Consider the following 23,772-nt stretch of genomic DNA (forward strand, 5'->3'; position numbering starts at 1 on the left):
GTTGGTGTGCTGCACCCATTAACTCATCATTTACATTAGGTATATCTCCTAATGCTATCCCTCCCCACTCCCCTGACTCCCCGACAGGCCCTGGTGTGTGAAGTTCCCCACCCTGCGTCCAAGTGTTCTCATTGTTGAATTCCCACCTATGAGTGAGAACATGCGGTATTTGGTTTTCTGTCCTTGCGATAGTTTGCTCAGAATGATGGTTTCCAGCTTCATCCATGTCACTACAAAGGACATGAACTCATCATTTTTTATGGCTGCATAGTATTCCATGGTGTATATGTGCCACATTTTCTTAATCCAGTCTTTCATTGATGAGTGTTTGGGTTGGTTCCAAGTCTTTGCTATTGTGAATAGTGCCGCAATAAACATACGTGTGCATGTGTCTTTATAGCAGCATGATTTATAATCCTTTGGGTATATGCCCAGTAATGGGATAGCTGGGTCAAATGGTATTTCTAGTTCTAGATCCCTGAGGAATCGCCACACTGTCTTCCACAATGGTTGAACTAGTTTACAGTCCCACCAATAGTGTAAAAGTGTTCCTATTTCTCCACATCCTCTCCAGCACCTGTTGTTTCCTGACTTTTTAATGATCGCCATTCTAACTGGCGTGAGATGGTATCTCATTGTGGTTTTGATTTGCATTTCTCTGATGGCCAGTGATGGATGAGCATTTTTTCATGTGTCTGTTGGCTGCATAAATGTCTTCTTTTGAGAAGTGCCTGTTCATATCCTTTGCCCACTTTTTGATGGGGTTGTTTGATTTTTTCTTATAAATTTCAGTTCTTTATAGATTCTGGATATTAGCCGTTTGTTAGATGGGTAGATTGTAAAAATTTCCTCCCATTCTGTAGGTTGCCTGTTCACTCTGATGGTAGTTTCTTTTGCTGTGCAGAAGCTCTTTAGTTTAATTAGATCCCATTTGTCAATTTTGGCTTTTGTTGCCATTGCTTTTGGTGTTTTAGTCATGAAGTCCTTGCCCATGCCTATGGCCTGAATGGTATTGTTTAGGTTTTCTTCTAGGGTTTTTATGGTTATAGGTCTAACATTTAAATCTTTAATCCATCTTGAATTAATTTTTGTATAAGGTGAATTTCCTTTTATTTCTAATTTGTTCAGTGAATTTAATAATTTTATGTTCTTTCTTTTTGCTTATAAAATGAATATAAATTCAGTTTATAAGTTACTTACAAATTATTTTAAACTTATAAATAATTATTATAATTTATATCATCAAAGTGTCAAAATTTTCCAAATTTTAAAAATTCAGAGCAGATTATTTTGAAAATTCAGAAAAATACAAGGACCCAAAGGGAAAAATTACTCATGATCCTATTCCTTAACTTTTCCTTTAATTTATGTTCTTTGTGGTCTCTCTCTCAGGTAATTTGGCCCAGACAAGAGCTAGGATAACAGTGGCCTCAAGATCTTTGCCTCCACATTTCAGTGCTGGGAAAGCCAAGGTGAGTAACAAATTTGCACCAAATATGGTATGGACTGGCAGGTACTCTTGACCCAGGGATAATCTTAGAGTGGGCAGCATTAGTTCCCTTCAAGCAGCCCTCTGCCTGGGCAGTCTAGTAGAGAGATTAAAGGCATTTAGGAAATCAGGGGTTAGGAAATTGGAAATATCATGGAATCCTTACAATCCTGATTCTCAGAAAGAGCACTTAAGAACAATGCTACCTGAAAAAATAAAGTCTAAGAAAAGATAAAACATTTCTCTGACAGTACAAGCAAGCTAGTGGACCGAATGGAATCAGGGAGGAAAGAAACTACAGTGTTTCCTATTGCTCTCCTTTGCCCTCTGAAAAATGAGTTGTACACTCATCTGTGCAAAGGAGTTATTAGAAGGGTTAAAAAATATCCAGCTGTAAAATATGTCTTTAACTGTTCTATCCTTCCAGCTAAAGTTTGACAAGAGTCTTAAGGACTGCTTGGTTAATATTCATTGTAAGTGCTAACAGAGAAACACAGTTATCTTGAAGGTGTCGGAGTAAAGGCTGGTCACGTTTCTGAATTTTCTTATCTTTTGGTTTACACTGAAAATTTATTTAATAAAGAATAAACAATTTGGCCACATGTTAATACTGTTGAATAGTATTCCAAAATTGATACAGATATACATATTTATATTTACTTTGCTAGAGAATAAAAGACTTATTTGCAGAGTAGGAACTCAAATCATTTTTTGTTAAAAATAATTTTTATACCAATATTGCTATTATAATTCATTGTAATACCCTACATTTCAACCTTGCTACTTCACGGCAAAACATTAGTACTATCTGGGCTTCTAGAAGAGATTTACACAGGAGTTTCAGTGGTTCTGATGGTCTCTTGATAGCGCATGTAAAATTTTATCTGTATTTAATACAGTTGGTTCTCATTATTTGTAAAAGTTGTGCTCTCTAAAGTTGCTGCAAACTCTGAATCAGCAAATACTGAACCATTGCTTCCAGGAGGAAATACGAGGTCAATACTTAGGCCACAATATTTTTGTGAAGTGATCAATGCATAACCTCCTTTTACACGTTTCTGTTAAAAGACACTCTATTTAATATATGTTTATTCTAAATAATTATAGTCAGTATTTTAAAATATAAAACAGTATGTCAATTGCAGCATTTGTGTCATTGAACTCACAATCAATAGCACTGTAACACATGCCTGAACAATAAGTATTTTCTCCATGAGGCATATCACAACCTTCTTGTGCTTAGAAACACTAGACAGCACCACACTTGCGGGGATACAATTTTTAAAAATATTTTTGAGACAGAGTTTCACTCTTGTTGCCCAGGCTGGAGTGCAATGGCGTGATCTTGGCTCACCACAACCTCTGCCTCCTGCATTCAAACGATTCTCCTGCCTCAGCCTCCTGAGTAGCTGGGATTACAGGCATGCACCACCTCGCGCAGCTAATTTTGTATTTTTAGTAGAGACGGGGTTTCTCCATGTTGGTCAGGCTGGTCTCCAACTCCCGACCTCAGGTGATCCGCCCACCTGGGCCTCCCCAAGTGCTGGATTACAGGCGCTCGCCACCACACCTGGCCCATTTTTTTTTTTAGACAAGTTCTCACTCTTATGGTCCAGGCTGGAGTGTAGTGGCATGATCATATCTCACTGTAACCTTGAATTTCTGGCTTCAAGGATCCTTCCACCTCAGCCTCCAGAATAGCTAGGACTATAGGTGGGCACCACCATACCTGGCTAACTAAAAAAAAAAATTTTTTTGTAGAGATGAGGTCTTGCTATGTTGTTCATGCTGGTCTCGAACTCCTGGCCTAAAGTGATCCTTCTGCCTTGGCCTCCCAAAGTGCTGGGTTTGCAGGTGTGAGCCACCACATCCACCCTGGGTTGGGCAGGGGTCGGGGGCAGCATTTTAAACAGCAAAATTACCAATGGAAAATCACAAAAATGCAAAAAAAAAAAAATGTGGTACTTAAACAGACCTCAAAAAGGACACTTGTTTATGAGAGCTGAAATAAGAAGGCAGAGCATCATCTTCTTTGACATCAGCTGGAAATGTGTGCGTCAGGGGACTGAGCATTTCTGTGAATGACCATGAAAGCATTGCAGATATTGACTTTGGGTTACAAATAAATTTTAGCAAGTAGACAAATCCTCAGATAATGAAGATGGATTGTCTATGTGGTTTTTTGGAGTCACTGGCTTCCACCAGTTCTAAAAGGGATTATGACACAGAAACATTAAAGAACCCCATGTCATATTTCCTGTCAACCCACATTCCTCTCCTTTCCTCTGTTTGATTTTTGACTACTGGCCTAAGGCATATCCCCTGCCTTCCACACCCATAGTACCAGCAAAGTGTTGCCTCCCTCCCTGTACTATCTACCATGGCTCAGACCCTGCCCACATGAAAAGTGTGCCTTCTAGTGTGTGGCATATATTTACATTATTAATAATAATGTGTATGGGTCTGATGAAAATGACTAAAGATTTGTTTTCACTTAGAAAATGAGTTGAAAATCCTAATAATTAAGGCATCAAAAATATGAAGTGCAGTAATAGCAATAAAAAATGAAAGAAAACCAACTCCAGTTACTATCTGACTTATCCAAGGTAAAATTACAGAAGTGGCCCTGGATAAAGCTGGGCTCTATAAGTGTGGGGGAAAAGTAATATTGTTTCCTCACCCATCAAAAGGTTTATGGCTGAGACCTCTATAACAAAAAACAGATTAACAAGAGAAAAGCCTACAAATTTATTTAATATAAGTTTTAGATGACATGACAGCCATCAGATATGAAGACCCAAAGAAACAGGGAAATCTGTGTATTTTTGTGGTCAGATGTACAGAATTATGACTGAAAAACAAAAGGGTATGATTTAGTGGTATTAAACTGGGGCTTACTTAGCAAGGACTGTTTGCTCAGATTCTTCTTGGTGTCCCTATATGACATTCCTTACCTCTGGGTATTCCTTACCTCAGGTCAGGACATCTGTCACATGAGGGTCTTCAGGGGAGAAGGGAGGGAGAATGGCAGAGAGTGACCTTCCTAGGTATTCTGGCCTGCTTCAGAGAAGAGCTGTGGGAAGGTGAGAGTGGCCTTCCTGCTTCTGCTGTTTAAATGCCTAAGTCCCATGTTTGGGGATAGCATGTCCTTTACTCTGTCAGCTCCAACACATGGAGCAGCACTGCACAGTCAGTTTTCAATGTGTCTTGCTTTCTATTCAGTACTCTAACGATGTTTGAGACCAGTGGTGCTGTAGGGTTTTTTTCCTTCTTCTTAAGGGATAGATGTATCACTTGATAGCAATAAAAATTCTTCTAAAGAGGCTTTGTCAAGAAGATAATAAATATGAACACTTCTGAGGCTTCAGGATGCAAATAGTGAGCGCTAACTAAGAACAGGAGGAAATTCTTCAGTTTTCATTTATTGCCAAAATCTAGATGGTTTATGGGATTCTTTGGAGTCTATATCTTGTCAACTAAGTTGACAAATGAGGCAAATCTTTTTACTGATACCGTGCTTTCAGACTTTTATTTTATAAGTTATATAAACCACATCGGGTGGTGTAACCACCCAGTGGGTTCATCTTGGCCACTGCCTAGACAGAGCCAATTGATCAAGATGGGAATTGCAATACAGAAAGAGTAATTCACACAATGCTGGCTGCGCAGGAGACCAGAGTTTTATTATTACTCAAATCAGTCTCCTCGAGTAGTCAAGGATTGGAGTTTTGAAGGATACTTTGGTAGGTAGGGGGCAAGTCAATCAGGAGTTCTGATTGGTGAGGCCAGAGATGAAATAATAGGGAGTTGAAGCTGTCCTCTGGGGCTGAGTCAGTTTCTGGGTTGGGGCTATAAGACCAGATGAGTCAGTTTATTGATCTGAGTGGTGCCAGCTGATCCATCGAGTCCAGGGTCTGTAAAATATCTCAAGCATTGATCTTAGGTCTTACAATACTGATGTTATCCCCAGGAGCAATTTGGGGAGGTTTCGAGTCTTGCAGCCTCCAGCTGCTTGACTCCTATACCATAATTTCTAATCTTGTGGCTAATTTGTTAGTCTTGCAAAGGCAGTCTAGTCCCCAGGCAGGAAGGGGATTTGTTTTGGGAAAGGGCTGTTATTGTCTTTGTTTCAAAGCTAAGCTATAAACTAAGTTCCTCCTGAAGTTAGTTTGGCCTACACCCAGGAATGAACAAGGACAGCTTGGAGTTTAGAAGGAAAATGGAGTCAGTTATGTTAGATCTCTTTTCACTGTAATAATTGTCTCAGTTACAATTTTTGCAAAGGTAGTTTCAGTCCCTTTCTTTGGGTTTTGTAACACCTTATTCTTCAGATGTGGGCTGTGAAGGTGGAAAAAGGATGAAGACCACTCTAACATCTTCCTGCTGAACAGGGGGCATAGTGGGGTTAGGTATTGACCCCTAGGTAAGAGGAGTAGAACTGCTTTGCAGCTGTCTGCATGTACTCATAGGTGCCTGGTTGGGGTTTCAAGGCTTACATGACAAGGGTGTTAGTATTCTCATCTATAGTTTTAATGCATTTATAGAACAACATACTATATGGTAAATAATGCGTTCTGGGATAAGCAGTGCAATTCCAAGTTTTAAAAGTAAAGATTTGAAAGCATTAGTTTGGGGACTTGTAGCTCACAGACAATTTAGAATTTAATCCAAATTGCAGAAAATAATAAAAACTCAAGAACAACTAACAACAGGTGTGTGATAGTTTTTTTTTTTTTTTTTGAAGTATAATTTTTCTCCCACGAGTCCCCAGTTTTACTAAAGATAAATCATAGTAGGTCAAATTTACTTGTAAAATAAATTTTAGCCCTATTATGCTTGGCTTGATTATTTGCATAAAGTCCAGTAGGAATAATTATTTGCCATATAGGATCTTTTAAAATTGGCTTTGCTGAAACTTTGTTCTACAAGGAATCTCAGACTGTACTTTTAAAGCCTTGAAGCCCAGTCACAGATTTATGTATGCCTGCAAACACCTTTTTGAGTTGAGTGAATTTTCCTCCTCTGAAGGTCCTAAGGTAACTTGGTGCTCCTGGGCCTGTCAGAAAGTGACATTCTTTATTTACTACAGATCAGGAACCCAGTACACGGACTGTGTAGACAAGGTATGAGGCCAGCTTTCCTTTTATTAGCTCTATAAGTCAACTTTGATTATTTAAAGAAAGCATGCCATTCCAGTCAAAGCCTTGGTAAAATAACCAGCTTCTCCAGTTGTGTCCTGTTACAAAAGAAATGAGATTTTTATTGCAGTTATGCAAAAAACTAGACTGCCATAAGTTGAGAATACTCACAAATAGTTTCTAAATTCTGGAGGAATCAGGTAGAGAGAAAGCAATATGCTCCAAATTTCATTCATGGGAGTATACTTTACTCAATTGCTAAATGTTCTAAATAACTCAAAAAAAAAGTTTTCTTGGCTGAACACAGTGGCTCATGCCTGTAATCCCAGCACGTTGGGAGGCTGAGGTGGGCGGATCACCTGAGGTCAGGAGCTTGAGACCAGCCTGACCAACATGAAGAAACCCCATCTCTACTAAAAATACAAAATTAGCTGGGCGTGGTGGTACATGCCTGTAATCCTAGCTACTCAGGAGGCTGAGGCAGGAGAATTGCTTGAACCCGGGAGGCAGAGGCTGCAGTGAGCTGAGATCGTGCCGTTGCACTCCAGCCTGGGTGACAAGAGCAGAACTCTGTCTCAAAAAAAAAAAAAAAAAAGAAAAGAAAAAGAAGAAGTTTTCTTGACTCTGAAAAACAAAAGGATTAGCAATGTTTATCACATCAGCTCTCCATGAGTCCTAGAAGTTTGTTTTGTTTCCTCTATTCCAATAACACAATTTCTACATTATCAGAGACCTGCATTCAAGAGAACCCATCAGAGCCCTATATCTGATTATAAACTGCCTTCTGAAAAGGATCAAAACAAGACAACTGTCTGTGGATGACAAAAGTCTTAGGACAGCCACTATTAAAGCTACAATTGACTAGGAATTTTGGTTACTTCTGTGGCATACAACAATTTTACATAATAATTAAAAGGCTTAATATACATTAAATTATATCAGAATTATAGAAGCTTCCTATAATTTTGGAACACATACAAATAACATATTTATAAAAATACAGTCCAAAGAAAGCCAAACATCATTTCATATTTGACAATGTTTCCTGTGTGATTTTTATATAAAATAAGCAAATACATCATTTTTGTACTTTAGGGGACTTAATATCTAAAAGATTAATTAGGTCAGAAAAAGACATACTTTATAATTAAATTTTGGAAACTTTGTCACATATCAAAGGTTTACAACACTGGATATCACTAAATAGAATCCCAGGTCACCGTAAGTCATTCATTTAGCCAAAATGATAACCCGGAAATTTTAAAAAGGAAAAGACCTGTACTCTGATAGAGAGGAGACTCAGCTTTCTAGACAACAAGATCCTATGAAGACAGCATGAGGCCAGCTGAATCTGTCCCTTCTCTCTCCCCTCCCTTTTTTTTTTTTTTGTAGTTTACTCAAAAGGCAAACAAGATTTGTTTTAATTGTCTCTTAATATTACATAAAAATCTTTTTCAAAAGAGAAAACTAAGCTTCATGTTTGCTTTAGGGCATCTTTAATGCTAAAGCTAGTTTTTAATAAAATTTTATAAATTTATGCAGTTTTAATTAGTTTGACCATAAGGTAAGATTTTCATAAACTTCTTATAACTCTTTACAATTTTCTGTTAAACAGATCAATTTTTTTAAAAGAAAACCCTGTTATTCAGACACATGGGCCCAGATTCTGGCTCCACATCAGTGTGTTTTTATTTTAATGTTTGAGCTATAGAAAAATACTAAACAATTCCCTTCAACTCTTAGCCAACTTGCTGCTTCTCACAGAACTTCCTTTATCAGATCAACCCTTCACAAACCTTTCCAACTTGCTTAAACCTTCAGTTTTGTCCTTTTACTCTTTTAGTTTAAGACATTCTTTAAAACCCTCTGAACTAGACAAAATTACATTCCCTTTAACAAAAACCATATTCCCATGCCTTCTTATAATTTCCCACCAAAACCACATTCTACTTTCCTTCTATACCTTGCAACCTTGCATGTAAAACTCTTTTTCCAGTGGACTCAAGTACATGTTACACTATTAACTTTTTGCATCTTTCATTTTTGGTGAAAAGCCCGATAAGTAAATGATTTTAATATATACTAGCTGTGGAGCCTAGGACACCAGACAGAAGTACAAATAAGGTTTGATTCTTCCTAGTACAGGTAGGCGGCATGGCTTACGCCACATGTCCCCAGGCCTTATCTAGAACCTAATGGCTCCAAAGTAGGTAAGTCAAACAGTTTTCAAAAGTCAAAGAAGCAGTTTATTACCTTAAAGCATTTAACAAACCTAATATCTGACCTAATTTAGACTAATGTTTTGACCAAATGTCTAAATTTTGAAGACATTTTTATTTTACCAGTAATCTTTAAAATTGTCTTTATTTCCGAAAGATTACTAAAGTCACATGAACAAAAACTTAAAGTTTCTATTTTTCTGAGAAAATATTTGATTTAAGCCCTTATTTTTACCCCCAATTGTTCAGAGCACTTTCATATATAAACATCACACAAACAGACATAAATATACACAGAAAAGAAGATCCAGTAGTTGTCAAGATTTTCATTTGTCAATAATTGGATTACTGGCTTCAGGGTGGAGCCCTTGGAGGAATAGGGTGAGGAAAGCTTGCAGTTTTCAGGGCCTAATAAGCAGGCACAGCTGGAAGGCAAAAACAGATCCCCAAAATTAAGGATCCCATTTTTATATCACATCCTGGATCCCCAAAAAGAGGAAAACACTGTGGAAGAAGACAGTGCAATGCTTTTACTGTGCATTTTATTGCAAGGCAACCCAAAGCCAATTGGCCCATTTTGTAATCAGCCCATCTACATGGGAGTCTCATCTCTCAGTGGAAGGTGGGGATGTTTGCACACCTTCCAGATGGCCAAGCATGCTTCTCTAATCCAAGCATGCAAAGAGCCAAGTATCCCTCCATAACAGCCAATATCCCTTAAAGTTGCTATACACCAAGGCTAAAGGCTTTCCTATAATGCAAAGTAATTTCTGATACCCCCAAAAGTAAAAAAAAAAAAAAGGTTCAGGTAACATAACGTAAAACCAAACAAAGCCTTAGATTTTGAGAGAGATTTATCCACTTTCAATTCCTGGGGTTCCATGAGGAAAACAGGTTTTTTCCAGAATGGGGTCTGTGGTGCCACCTCTGTTTTTCCCCAGGAGTCCAGGCTTTTGAAATACTTAGGTTCTCTCATGTGGGCATCAAGAGCAGCAAAAAGACAAAATGGAGAAAAATAATTCCGTCAACTGAGAAGAAAAGCCTTTTTCAGAAACATATGATTCAAGAAGAGGAAAAAGATAAAGGCCTTTTAAGTATGTATAGCTTGGATATCCATTTTAATTAAGCTGATTTTAACAGTAGAGCTCTTTTGTTTTTTTAAAAAACTTTTAAAATCTCTTATTCCAGACTCCAGCCAGGAAAGCCAATATTTTTGGCTTTTGAATTCTACCACAGGTAACCTCCCAGTGAAATTAATAAGTTTTAACTAAGGTTATAACTTAACCATGGATGCCTAAAGTGTCTCAAAGAGACAGTAAACAGTTTCTTTATTTACAAGATTTAGAATCTACCCAAAGATAATTGAGAGAAATAAAAAATTAAGACAGGAAATCAGAAGCCGTCCATAGGGGAAAATAATCAATAAATGGCAAAAAGTTACACAAATAACAAACCAGAAAGGACTGATTTCCTAAGCGAAGAATTGAACCTAGGCTGCCATTGTCAAAAAAACAAAGCCTTAGCTATGGAACTACAACATTAAGCATTTCCTATTGTTCTTCCCAAAAGAGGCCTAGAGTACCCAATTTTGAGCTTGCAAAGGCTTTAAAGTGCTTAAGATAATTTTTAGGACTAGCTATGACATGAACCACAAAATCCTTGTCCTCTGGATGGCAGAGACTAAAATAAAGTATCCCCACATGGTCACATGGTTAAGATTTTAAGGACATAAAACAACATGAGAAACTTCATCCGGTATTGGTTTCAGGGGCCTGCAGCAAAGTTTGTAACTGACAAGCCTGCCAGGCTGGCTTGAAAAGTAGGGGTTTAGGGGTCCACAGCCCACGTTCTATCCTGTGGCACTGCCTCTCCATTACAGAAAGACAAATTCTTTGCACAAAGTACACCAGATTTGCTGCAGCCTAATAAGACGAGTTTCACAAATCCTTTTTTTCTATTAATCATACCTTTGCAGAAGAGACTAACAGTGATGTTTACCATTTACACACACACACACACACACACACACACACACGAGAGAGAGAGAAAGAGAGAGCGACCAACTGACCAGAAACCTGGCTGGTAAGAAATTCTTACCCTTTTTGCCAGCATACCAGGTACCAGGTTTCTGGGCTCCCTTTCTCTGCAACTTTCAGAAGAACAGAGCAGCTTTTGATGACCCTGCTCACCACACCATAGCTGGGGGGCCAAGCCCCATTACAAAAGAAAATGATCACTTTCTGTTTTATGGAACCATAGGCAAAAGCTTTCTAGTTTTGCAAGATGCCGCCCGATAGTCTGCATGAGGAACCGAATTAACATTTTCCATCCCAGTCTAAGCAAAATACGCATAACAAAACAGACACTAGTCACCTCATTCCACACCCAATATTGATCTAACAAGGCTCAAACTTTCTCCCATTGGTCTCTGTCATCTTTGATCCACTTAAGGTGAGGAGGGATGACCTCCAACCAGGAATTCAATGAGTGGTCTCTGGGCAAGACGAAGAGTGGAGAATCACAGAGTCAGGCCTGTTGAGCTTTCATCAGGGCTAACCGAATGCGATTACACTTACAGAGGGTTCTTCAAGTTAGGCCTGCTGGACTTTGGTTAGCAGTTTCTTCAGAGATCCATTCCACGCATACAAACACACACACAACAAAGACAAGATGGACAGAAGGCCTTCCAAACCAAGATCCCTTGCCAAGAATTCCAAGAGTATTCCTTCCAAACTAACCTCCTATTCTCCATCTGAGAAATCTCCCCAAAATCTTCCTGATTGAGGAGAAATCTCCGGAACCAAGACTCTTCTTACTCATTAGGGAGGGCCAGCTGAGACCTTGAAGGAGCCAAACCTATCAGGAGAAGGGAGGAGGTGTTGGCAGCTCCTAGAATACTCACCAAATCAGATATCGATAATGGGGCTACAGCTACAGACACTCCAAGATTGGGCTACAGACAGAGACACACCCTGTGATACGGCTCCAGTTACAGACACCCTGTGGGGGAGCTACAGACAGACATCCTACCATGGGGCTACAGTTATGAAATGTCTCCGCAGGACTATTTCTTTATTGCAATTAAATTCATGCACATTGGGCTGGCAGTGACCTGCCAGTAGAGACAGTGCCCGAGTCAGCCCCTAATCCAAGAGAACTAGGTGGCTGCTTGGGCTGGCCTCTGGATCCATCAAAGGAGAGGGGCTACCGAACCACGGGCAGGTAGCCACAAAGGCAATCCCAGACCAGCCCCCAAATTTGTAACCACCTAACGGGCTCACCTTGCCCACTGCCTAGACAGAGCCAATTGATCAAGATAGGGGAATTGCACTAGAGAAAGAGTAATTCACATAGAGCCAGCTGTGTGGGAGACCAGAGTTTTTTTTATTACTAAAATCAGAGAATTTGGGGATCTGAATTTTTAAGCATAATTCTGTGGGTAGGGGGTACAGTGCATTAGGAGTTCTGATTGGTCAGGTCAGAGATGAAATCATAGGGAGTTGAAACTGTCCTCTTGCACTGAGTCAATTCCTGGGTTGAGGCCACAAGACCAGATGAGCCACTTTATTGAGCTGGGTGGTGCTAGCTGATCCATCGAGTGCAGGGTCTGTAAAATACCTCAAGCATTGATCTTAGGTCTTACAATACTGATGTTATCCCCAGGAGCAATTTGGAAAAATTTAGAATCTTGCAGTCTCCAGCTGCATGACTCCTAAACCTTGATTTCTAATCTTGTGGCTAATTTGTTAGTCCTGCAAAGGCAGTCTAGTCCCCAGGAAGGAAGGGGGTTTGTTTTGGGAAAGGGCTGTTATTGTCTTTGTTTCAAAGCAAAACTATAAATTCCTCCTAAAGTTAGTTCGGCCTACACCCAGGAATGAAAAAGGACAGGCTGGAGGTTAGAAGCAAGATGGAGTCATCAGATCTCTTTTCACTGTAATAATTGTCTCAGTTATAATTTTTGCAAAGGTGGTTTCAGTGGCAGTATATAATGTTTAAGAAATATGGTTTAGGAATCAAAGTGGGTTCAGATATAGGCATGGCCGTCTACTGGCTGTAGGACTCTGGGAATTCTACCTAAAATATGTTAGTCTTAACTTCCTCATATGTGGAATGGGAAGAATAATATTATTTACCTCATAGGTTATTTTGAGAATTTAGTGACATAACATAGGAAGTGTTTAGTACAGTGATTTCAGATAGGAAACACTCAATAGATACTGTATTACTCAAGTTTTGATAACTATTTAAAATTCCATGTGTGGAGCCCATATGTATATAGAAGCTTGCTCAACTGCTGTGGTGTAGGGACTGTAACACAATTTCTAAAACTTACTCATGACTACTCTGAAGGCTAATCATTCACAAGGAACCAAACAGGATGTTTATCATGTGGGCAGAAAGCACGCTTGCTCAGCTCCAACTGACTTACATTGTTTTGTAAGTCCGTGTTGTAGGAGGAAAGTATACTGGGTTAGACAGACAATGGTTTTGTCCAGAATATGGCTTCTATTGATCATTTTGATATTGGTCTTATAGGGGCCAAGGGAAGACTTCCTCACTCTCTGAAAGTTTGCTGAAAATAAACTGACAAGAGGCAGATTAATATGAGAAAATGCATACAGATGTATTAACGGGAATAGGGGAGAATCACAGAGTGATTACCCACCAGACAAATGGTACACAGATGGTTATATACCCTTCTTAAGGGAGAGGAAGATGGAGAAGTGTGGATATTTTGGTGGGGGGTGGGGCGGTAAATGATTTTAGGGGAATTTAATGGCCTTGAAGAACATACAATGGCCTGGGACAAAGTCTGTTAGGTCTGCAAAACAAACAATGGTTTGGGACAATTCTGTCCAGTTGTGTTGACAGACTGCAGCCCTTCTTCCTGTGATAGGAGTTTAGTTAATGAAAAGCTCAGGGAAGGGATCACAGGTAATTGTTTTCTTTGGTGGGTCTAGGCTTTAGGCAGATAAATGAATTTCAGAGAACAGCTTCATCCTGGGCTATGGGAGAGACAGAGGATTAAGAGATGGGGGTTGGGGGTATCAGAGAGACCTTGATTCTTCTTCAGTTCAACATGTCAACATGGGGTATATGAACCCAGTTCAACATGGGGTATATGTTTCTGTACCCCAACAGTTTCATTAGAACTATTTTTCTTACCAATAAATATAAAGATCTCCTTGCTGAATTGCATGGTAGCAGAACTCTCCTTCTGCCACTGAACACACTTTGCATCCTTGATATTTAAAACTACGCTAAAACTAAATCAATCACAGTAATGATGGAAGGAGAACTAATGTTATTTGTTATATGTGCGCAAGGCAGCAGTTTTGACTAACCAATTTTATTAATGAGGAAAACAGAGGCTTTTAAAAGTTAAATACAGTCATCAGTCACTTAATAAAGTGATATATTCTGAGGACTCCGTCATTGGGTGATTTTTGTCATCGTTCATTCATAGAGTGTGCTTACACAAACCTAGATGGTATAGCTTACTATACACCTAGGCTATAAGCTATCGCCTTTCGCTGTGAGACTACAAACCTGTATAGCATGTTACTGTACTGAATACTGTAGGCAGTGTAACACAGTGGTATTTTTGTATCTAAACATAGAAAAGATACAGTAAAAATGTGGTACAAAAGATTAAAAATGGCACACCTGCATAGTGCACTTACCATGAATGGAGCTTACAGGACTGGAAGTCACTCTGGGTGAGTCAGTGAGTGTGTGGCGAGTGAATATGAAGGCCTGAGACATTAGTGTACACTCCTGTAGACTTTATAAATAATGTACACTTAGGCTATACTGAATTTATTTTAAAATGCATTTTATTCAGTAATAAATTAACCTTAGTTTACTTTAACTTTTTTTTATGAACTTAAAAAGGCCTGTAAAACAAAGAATGGTTTGGGACAAGTCTGTCTAAAAGACTTTTTCACTTTTTTTTTTGTAATAACACTTAGCTTAAAACACAAACACATTGTACAACTGTACAAAAATCTTCCTTCTTTATATCTTTATTCTATAAACTTCTATTTAAAAATTTTTTACTTTTACTTTTAAAATTTTTTGTGAAAAACAAAGACACCAACACATACATTAGCCTAGGCCTACACAGGCTCAGGATCATCAATATCACTGTCTTCTACTAATGCCATATCTTGTCCAACTAGAAGGTCTAACACGCATAGTGTCATCATCTCCTATGATAACAATGCCTTCTTTTGGAATACCTCCTAAAGGACCTGCCTGAGGCTGTTCCGCGGTTAATGTTTTTTGTTTTGTTTTTAATGTAAGCAGAAGGAGTACACCCTAAAATAATTATTTTTTTGTTTCTTTGAGACAGAGTTTCGCTGTGTTGTCCAGGCTGGAGTGCAGTGCCATGATCGTGGCTCACTACAACCTCTGCCTCCCGGGTTCAAGCAATTATCCTCCCTCAGCCTCCTGAGCAGTTGGGACTACAGGTGCCCACCACTACACCTGGCTAAGTTTTATATTTAAGTAGAGACAGGGTTTCACTTCGTTGGCCAGGCTGGTCTCGAACTCCTGACCTCAAGTGGTCCACGCACCTTGGCCTCCCAAAGTGCTGGGATTACAGGCATGAGCTATCGCACCTGGCTAAAATAATGATTACAAGTATTGTAAATACGTAAACCAGTAACATAGTTATTTACTATCATTATCCAGTATTATATACTGTACATTATTGTACATGCTCTGCTTCGATATAATTGGCAGCGCAGGTTTGTTTACACCAAATCACCACAAACACATGAGTAATGAAGTGCACTATGACATTATGTCTACAACATTACTAGGCAATGGGATTTTTTCAGCTCCATTATAATCTATGGGACTACTGTAGTATATACAGTTTACCATTGACTGAAATGTCCTACTTCTATGGCACATGAGTGTAACAGGTGCATGGCCACACAGCTAGCAAGAATTTCAACCAGGTTTGTCAATAGCAATCACTCAGCCTAGGAAAGCTTTTCTGGTCTGTTTTTTTATCCTAAGGTAAAGAACATATACTTTGGAGAGGATTTTCTCTTTGTCAAATCCCCACTTTTGGGAAGAATTATTTGCTAGATGATGCCCTAATAGAACCCACTTTCCAGGTTGTTTCTAAAAGCATTTTTGGTTAAAAAATTAAATGATGCTACTACTATTATATTAATGAAATTAGCTCAGGAAGACAAACTCTTAGGCTACACAACAGCCTTCTCAGCCCTTTTGGTTTGGAGTTTTGGGGCTGGCTTTGGAGCTCCGTGGAAGGCCTGATACAGAGAGAGGTCTAGTTTAAAAGGCTGAGAGAAGCAACTTCTGGTTTGTTCCTTGTCGGAAATTCTTTTAGATCCATTCCAAGTTCAGGAGAACCTTATGAATATGCAAATATACAAGAGATCCCTCGCCAACCGAAGACCTTTTTAAATTCTTAAATTAGAAAATACTCCAATAACATATTGTGAATTGGTGGGTTATTGGTCTTGCTGACTTCAAGAATGAAGCCACGGACCCTCGTGGTGAGTGTTACAGTTCTTAAAGATGGTGTGTCCAGAGTTTGTTTGTTCCTCCCGTCCGGAGTTGTTCGTCCCTCCCGGTGGGTTTGTGGTCTTGCTGGCTTCAGGAGTGAAGCTGCAGACCTTTGCAGTGAGTGTTACAGCTCATAAAGGCAGCGTGGACCCAAAGAGTGAGCAGCAGCAAGATTTATTGCGAAGAGTGAAAGGACAAAGCTTCCACAGCGTGGAAAGGGACCCCAGCGGGTTGCCACTGCTGGCTCTGGCAGCCTGCTTTTATTTCCTAATCTGACCCTACCCACATCCTGCGGATTGGTCCATTTTACAGAGAGCTGATTGACCCATTTTACAGAGAGCTGATTGGTCTGTTTTGACAGGGTGCTGATTGGTGGGTTTACAAACCTTGAGCTAGACACAGAGTGCTGATTGGTGCACTTACAATCCTTTAGCCAAACACAAAAGTTCTCCAAGTCCCCACTAGATTAGCTAGACACAGAGCACTGATAGGTGCATTTACAAACCTTTAGCTAGACACAAGGTGCTGATTGGTGCATTTACAAACCTTTAACTAGACATAAAAGTTCTCCAAGTCCCCACCCCCACCCAGGAACCCAGCTGGCTTCGCCTACTGGATCCTGCTGCAGGTGGAGCTGCCTGCCAGTCCCGGCGCCACACTCCTGCACTCCTCAGCCCTTGGGCAGTCATGGGACCGGGCGCCATGGAGCAGGGGGTGGTGCCCGTCGAGGAGGCTCAAGGCTCGGGCCGCATGGGAACCCACTGGGGGTGGGGGGGCTCGGGCATGGCGGGCTGCGGGTCCTGAGCCCTGCCCCACGGGGAAGTGGCTGAGGCCTGGCGAGAATTTGAGCGTGGTGTGGGCAGGTGGGGGACCTGGCGCACCTTCCGCAGCTGCTGGCCCAGATACTAAGCCCCTCACTGCCCGTGGCCAGCGGCACTGGCCAGCCGCTTCCAGTGCAGGGCCCACTGAGCCTGCACCCACCCAGAACTCATGCTGGCTCTCAAGGGACGCGCAGCCCTGGTTCCCGGCCCGTACCTCTCCCTCTTTACCTCCCCGCAAGCAGAAGGAGCCAGCTCTGGCCTCGGCCAGCCCAGAGAGGGGCTCCCACAGTGCAGCGGCGGGCTGAAGGGCTCCTCAAGCGTGGCCAGAGTGGATGCTGAGACAGAGGAGTCGCCGAGAGTAAGCGAGGGCTGCTAGCACGGGCTGCTAGCATGTTGTCACCTCTCAATATCACCTATTCTAGGCCGGGCGTGGTGGCTCACGCCTGTAAACCCAGCACTTTGGGAGGCCGAGGCGGGCGGATCTCAAGGCCAGGGGTTCAAGACCAGCCTGACCAACATGGTGAAACCCTGTCTCTACTAAAAATACCAAAATTAGCTAGGCGTGGTGGTGTGCACCTGTAATCCCAGCTACTCAGGAGGCTGAGGCAGGAGAATCGCTTGAACCCAGGAGGCAGAGGTTGCAGTGAACTGAGATTGCGCCATTGCACTCCAGCCTAGGTGACAGGGTGAGACTCCGTCTCAAAAAAAAAAAAAAAAAAAAAAAAAAGACATATGACCTATTCTGTCAAACACAGTACTAAGTATGTAGGTGGTGAATTACAGATAAGCATTAGCATTTCCAGGTTGTATATGTCAAAGGATAGGTTTTTACTTTATTTCCAAACATCACTCTGTATGTGATTGCAAGGACAGAATTTAAAGTCCTGTTGAAACACAGATGCTGTGCAGTTAGACAGGGCCCGTCACTAGCTGGGAGCTACCTCCTGACCACATAGCCTTATAACTTTTAGAGTGCAAATTGGTGCTTAACTCTGCATTTTTCCAATTTGCTGTAGGGAACTGGTGCTGATCTTGAAAACAATACAGATTATTCCTTTTATTTATTTATATTTTATTTGTGCAGATTTATGGGGTACATGTGAAATTTTCTTATAAGAGTATTCCTTTTAAATTGTGTTTCAGCTGAATTAATACACATCAAGGATTTTTTGGTCACTAAACTTAAATTCTCAAATGCTAAGTGTCTGTTATAAGTTCTGAGGGAGGGTAATAGGTCAATTCATAAACATCTACCAATAGAAAATTATAAATGAGCTTTTCAGCTGCCTGGGGGGCTGGTACTCACTAGTTAATTTGAATAAAAAGGGAGGGAAATGAAGGAGGAAAAGCCAGGTTCAAAGCAAGAGGTGCTTCTTCAGGGAGGATCTCTTAACAAAAACAAGTGCTGAGGCCGGGCGAGGTGACTCACTCCTGTAATCCCAGCACTTTGGGAGGCCGAGGCGGGTGGATCATCTGAGGTCAGGAGTTTGAGACCAGCCTGACCAACATGGAGAAGCCCTGTCTCTACTAAAAACACAAAATTAGCTGGGCGTGGTGGCGGGCACCTGTAATCCCAGCTACTCAGGAGGCTGAGGCAGGAAAACACTTCAACCCCGGAGGTGGAGGTTGCAGTGAGCCGAGATCGCACCATTGCACTCCAGCCTGGGAGCAAAACTCAGTCTCAAAAAAAAAAAAAAAAAAAGGCTGGGCCGAGCACGGTGGCTCAAGTCTGTAATCCTAGCACTTTGGGAGGCCGAGGCAGGCAGATCACTTGAGGTCAGGAATTCGAGACCAGCCTGGCCAACATGGTAAAACCTCGTCTCTACCAAAAATACAAAAATTAGCTGGGTGTGGTGGCAGGCGCCTGTAATCCCAGCTACTCAGGAGGCTGAGGCAGGAGAATTGCTTGAATCCGGCAGGTGGTGGTTGTAGTGAGCTGAGATCGTGCCATTGCACTCCAGCCTGGGCAACAAGAGTGAAACTCCGTTTAAAAAAAAAAAAAAAAAAGAAGTGGTGGAGAAATTCCCAAAGTTGTGTGTATGTATATGTATGGAGGTCGGGGGGGCCAGGGTAGAAGAAGAAAATAAGGAGAAAAAAGTTGAAGAAAATCCAGAATTTACAATTTAGCCAAAGGCTGGCCCTAGCCAAGACCTTTTCTTCAGACCTGATTAATTTGCCCCAAACCTCACCAGCTCTGAGTTCTGTACTCAAATGGGGGCGAGAAAGGGAAAGAAACCTCCAGAGTGGACCCATCTGGTGACAGCGGAGAGAGTATAACACGCTCTGCAGGTGGTGCTGGTGTGTTGTGTTTTCTCTTTATTCCCTCTTCTTTCTAAACCCAGGATCTTTCCTTTCCTCCTTTCCCATTAGAAAAAATTAAAATGTCAAACCTACAGGCAGTTATATCATTGTTTCAGCTGCATGTGAATGGACTGATGGCATCTGCCGTGCAGCTCATTAAAATAAAGCTGCACTGTCTCTGATGTCTTCACTCGGGTCATAGAGCTGCTCACTGATAGGTTGTTTTTCTAGGTTTTGAAAACTTAGCTCCATGTTTTCTCCCCTTCTTAAATAAACCTGTTTTCTTTACCCATCCCAATTGAAGCATTTCCTTCCATTTTGCACACAGTCTCCCACATACTCCTTTAGGCAAGCCTCTTTATTCACCCCTCCTAACTCCCACCCCTTTTAGCACCAGTTTTTCACTTTCATTGAACAAGGCTGCAGACATCCTCACCCCATGGGAAGGTGGCTGCCTGGACGGCAGTCCACCCAGCCTAACCCACATGCTGACAGCAGTGTCTTCCATTTCAAACATTTCTGCTTTATACCCTTGCCACCTGTTCAGAGCAGATGGGAAGCTGCCACGGCAAGGCCAGTGCTAAATGCCACTCATGCAGTCTGCAAACCAAAGCAGGGTTTTTGTTGTTGCATTATAATAATGGAACACAGGCTGCTTGCAGTCAGCCCCTACAATTGTTTTCATCAATAAATTCCTTTCAGTCAGCCCAGGTAGTTGGGATAGATATTGAGAACAGGTGCATTCCATTGGGTTTCCGAGTGATTTGGTGCCTGAGCTCCTATCTGCAATGAGCACATGGGAACTGTGGGTGGTAGGAGGAGTGTTGCAGCATCAGAGTCTGAAGACATGGAAGGCAACTGGTGCTGGCCTAATTCCCTGTGGTACAACCTGGGCTTTGGGGCCATCACGTCTTTATAATCATTTCGCCTCATGGCCCTTTGCCAAGTTTCCTTTTAAGCAATAGTTTGGTCTCATATGACCTTACTAGAGAATTTAACAGGGGTTCATTAGAAGATGTAGAAGTATAGAAATAAGAGGGGTTTACACTGAAACCATATGGTATTTTATAGAGTGAGGTATTGTCAAATGAGTAGAACAATGCATATTCTTTCGTTTCTATGTTTTGAAAAATTCTCCCCACAGTATACACTATTGTGTCCTAAATACCATGGCCCCTCAGATATTTGGCCAAACAGGCTTTCGGATTTTGGAAGACATGGAGCATGAGGTAAGTGCCTAGATCCTCAAACCACTTGCCTCCACCTATTCTTCCAGGTGGACACTCTGAAGGTGATACGGCATCCGGAAGAAACCACCAACATGAAGAGGCAAACTGTGGCTTCTTACTTCCGGGTATGGAGTCTTCTTGATCTCTATTCTGCCTGCTTCCAAAAAGGACTGTCTAAGCCTTCTTATGAGATGCCCAGATGGAGTCAGTGAAACAAGGGCAAAGCACAGAGTCAAGAAAGATTGGGTTGGGGAAGTGGTGGAAGCAAGGAAGGAAGAGAACACTGGGCACAAAACCCTGCCCATTAAGTGACTGATTCTGTTAGCATATGAGCTGCTTCTTGGTCTTAAAGCTACTAGAGGCAGCCACTTTTCTAGCATACTGAATAGTAAAGTAGTTAATAAAGTTCCAGAAGGTGGCTTATAAGTTCAGATACTGAGAGAATCTGTCTTAGCATTGACTTTATTTTCCTAGATTGAATTGACCCCTTGTAAAACCCACTTGTCTGAGCCCTATTATTTCCCATTTCTGCCATCCCTATTTCTGATACTTCATCTAGTTAAATGCCTCCTTTGGGTAAAAACATGGTCTCTAGAAGGGCTCTGTTAAATGCACATTATATAGCAAAGATAAGACATATACACTCTTGCACAGATTTGTTTGTCTTCAAATTATAAAGCGTTAGAGTTGGAAGGCCCTTAGAGACTGGGAGCTAAGGTCCAGATAGTTTCACAATAGAAATACTGTTAGGCCGAGCACATTGGCTCACACCTATAGTCCCAGCATTTTGGGAGGCTGAGGCAGGCGCATCACCTGAGGTCAAGAGTTAAGAGACCAGCCTGGCCAACATGGTGAAACCCCTTCTCTAGTAAAAATGCAAAAATTAGGTGTGGTGGCAGGTGCCTGTAATCCCAGCTACTTGGGAGGCTGAGGCAGGAGAATCACCTGAACCTGGGAGGTGGAGGTTGCAGTGAGCTGAGATTGCGCCATTGCAGGCCTGGGTGACAAAGTGAGACTCCCTCTCAAAAAAAAAAAAAAAAAATGCTGTTAGATCAAATTTAGAACTGATCTCAGGGATAGCAGAATGAAGTAGTAAGATAGGGTTGGCACAAGAAAGGGCTTGGCAGGGATGAGAGGTCAGGTGGGTGGGAAGGTGGAAGAGCCAGGAAGGCTGAAGGGCAGGACTTGGGAGCCAGCACTCTGGATAGAAGGCTCCATGGAAAGCTAGCAGGTGCAGGGATCTAAAACGTGGAAGTCCAGCCTAGCCAATTGTGCTTCAGAGGCAGGCTAGAATTGGGCTCGGTATGAATTGCAGGGGCCCCAGACCTTGGAATCCAGTATTCCATCCATGCATTGAGTCGTGCTATAGCATCTGTGGAAGGTGGGCCCCTGCCTCATCATTCTGATGTTTGGTTATTTATAATTGCTACTTATTTCTTATATGGAGACACACCTGGTCCTATCCCCTTCAGTGGCTCTATCCTCATCTGTTAGTCTGTTAGTCCGTTTTATGTTGCTATGAAGGAATACTTGAGACTGGATAATTTTTTTTTTTTCTTTTAAGACAGAGTCTGGCTCTGTCACCCAGGCTGGAGTTCAGTGGTACCATCTAGGTTCACTGCAACCTCCGCCTCCTGGGTTCAAGCGATTCTCCTGCGTCAGCCTCCCGCGTAGCTGGGACTACAGGTACGTGCCACCATGCCTGGCAATTTTTTTTTTTGTATTTTCACTAGAGATGAGGCTTCACCATGTTGGCCAGTCCGGTCTCGAACTCCTGACCTTAGGTAATCCACCCACCTCGGCTTCCCAAAGTGCTAGGGTTACAGGCATGAGCCACTGTGCCCAGCCAAGACTGGATAATTTATAAAGAAAAGAGGTTTATTGGCTCACGGTTCTGCAGGCTCTACAAGCCTGGCACCAGCATCTACTTGGCTTCTGGTGAGGCCTCGGGGAGCTTTTACTCATAGAGCAGACATGTTACATGGCAAGGGAGGGAGGAATGGAGAGAGAACAAGACAGAGGGGAGATCCCAGACTCTTTTAAACAACCCGATTTTGCATGAACTAATAGAGTAAGAACTCACTCATTGCCGTGAGGACAGCACCAAGCCATTCATGGGGAATCTGCCCCATGACCCAAACACCTCCCACTGGGCCCATTTCCAACATTAGAGGTCACATTTCAACATGAGATTTGGAGGAAACACATATCCAAACCAAATCATCCTCCTGGTAACCCTTGGTGTCTGTATGTGTTTTCCCACTGGATTTAGTAGCTCTATTTACTCCGTGAAGTGATCCTCAAGATCTTAGGGCCCCCCTATCAGCAGAAAAGCCTCTGGCTTACGGTTTTTCAGAAATATACCCATAACAACCAGTTGGTGTTCTCAAAATACCCGTTCACGAATGCTAAACCTGAAAAATAAGTTACCTTGGAAACTAGGTAACACCAATTTTGATCTGTAGGAGCAGTGACTATGAAATAATGGAACTGAGTTCCTTTGGCTTATAATAGCTCCTGAAGGTGAGCCCAGAAGAGCTCCAGCAGTGGATGCCCCTGAGGAACAACTGAGGCCCTCCTTCACAAGCACCCCCCTGGTTTTCCGTGTCCTTGCTCCCCTCTTGCTGTGAGAGCCCAGTACCAGCTGCTTGGTGTATGTTAGTTGATAGTCACCACAGTCTTCTTTTTGCGTACCTCTCTCATTTTCTTTGCCTTGTTTTTGTATTTTTCTTTTCTGTCCCACTACCTTATTACCAATCGTATCTGTAGGATTTGCTTAGACTATCTGGTGGTTCTTAGGCTGAAGAAGCAATTATCCCCTTCCTCAAAAGCTGGACATTTTAAATTACAGATACAGATTGTGGAACATCACCTTGGAATACCAGCGACAAGCATTCTAGTTCTGGCAGTGGAGTTACAGGATAACCTAGAGCATGTTCTTAGCTAAGTTTCTGCCATATGGGATATTGCTTGGCACTAGGTGATGTTTAAAGAATGTTTGTAAACCTGCAGATGGCTATAAGTGCAACT

The 23,772-nt window shown here is 41.7% G+C and overlaps 1 protein-coding gene across 1 annotated transcript in view; it reads left to right on the forward strand.

Annotated features, from left to right (window-relative positions):
- The window catches only part of MYO3B (myosin IIIB), a 477,280-nt gene that overhangs the window by 265,208 nt on the left and 188,300 nt on the right, over positions 1-23,772 (forward strand). Inside the window, exons 23-24 of the mRNA XM_525960.6 lie at positions 1,393-1,472; positions 20,790-20,867. Of these exons, the coding sequence (XP_525960.6) occupies positions 1,393-1,472; positions 20,790-20,867 (158 nt within the window). The remainder of the gene's footprint in view (positions 1-1,392; positions 1,473-20,789; positions 20,868-23,772) is intronic.

This window comes from Pan troglodytes, chromosome 13 (genome assembly GCF_028858775.2).
Source record: "Pan troglodytes isolate AG18354 chromosome 13, NHGRI_mPanTro3-v2.0_pri, whole genome shotgun sequence".
NCBI lineage: Eukaryota > Metazoa > Chordata > Mammalia > Primates > Hominidae > Pan > Pan troglodytes.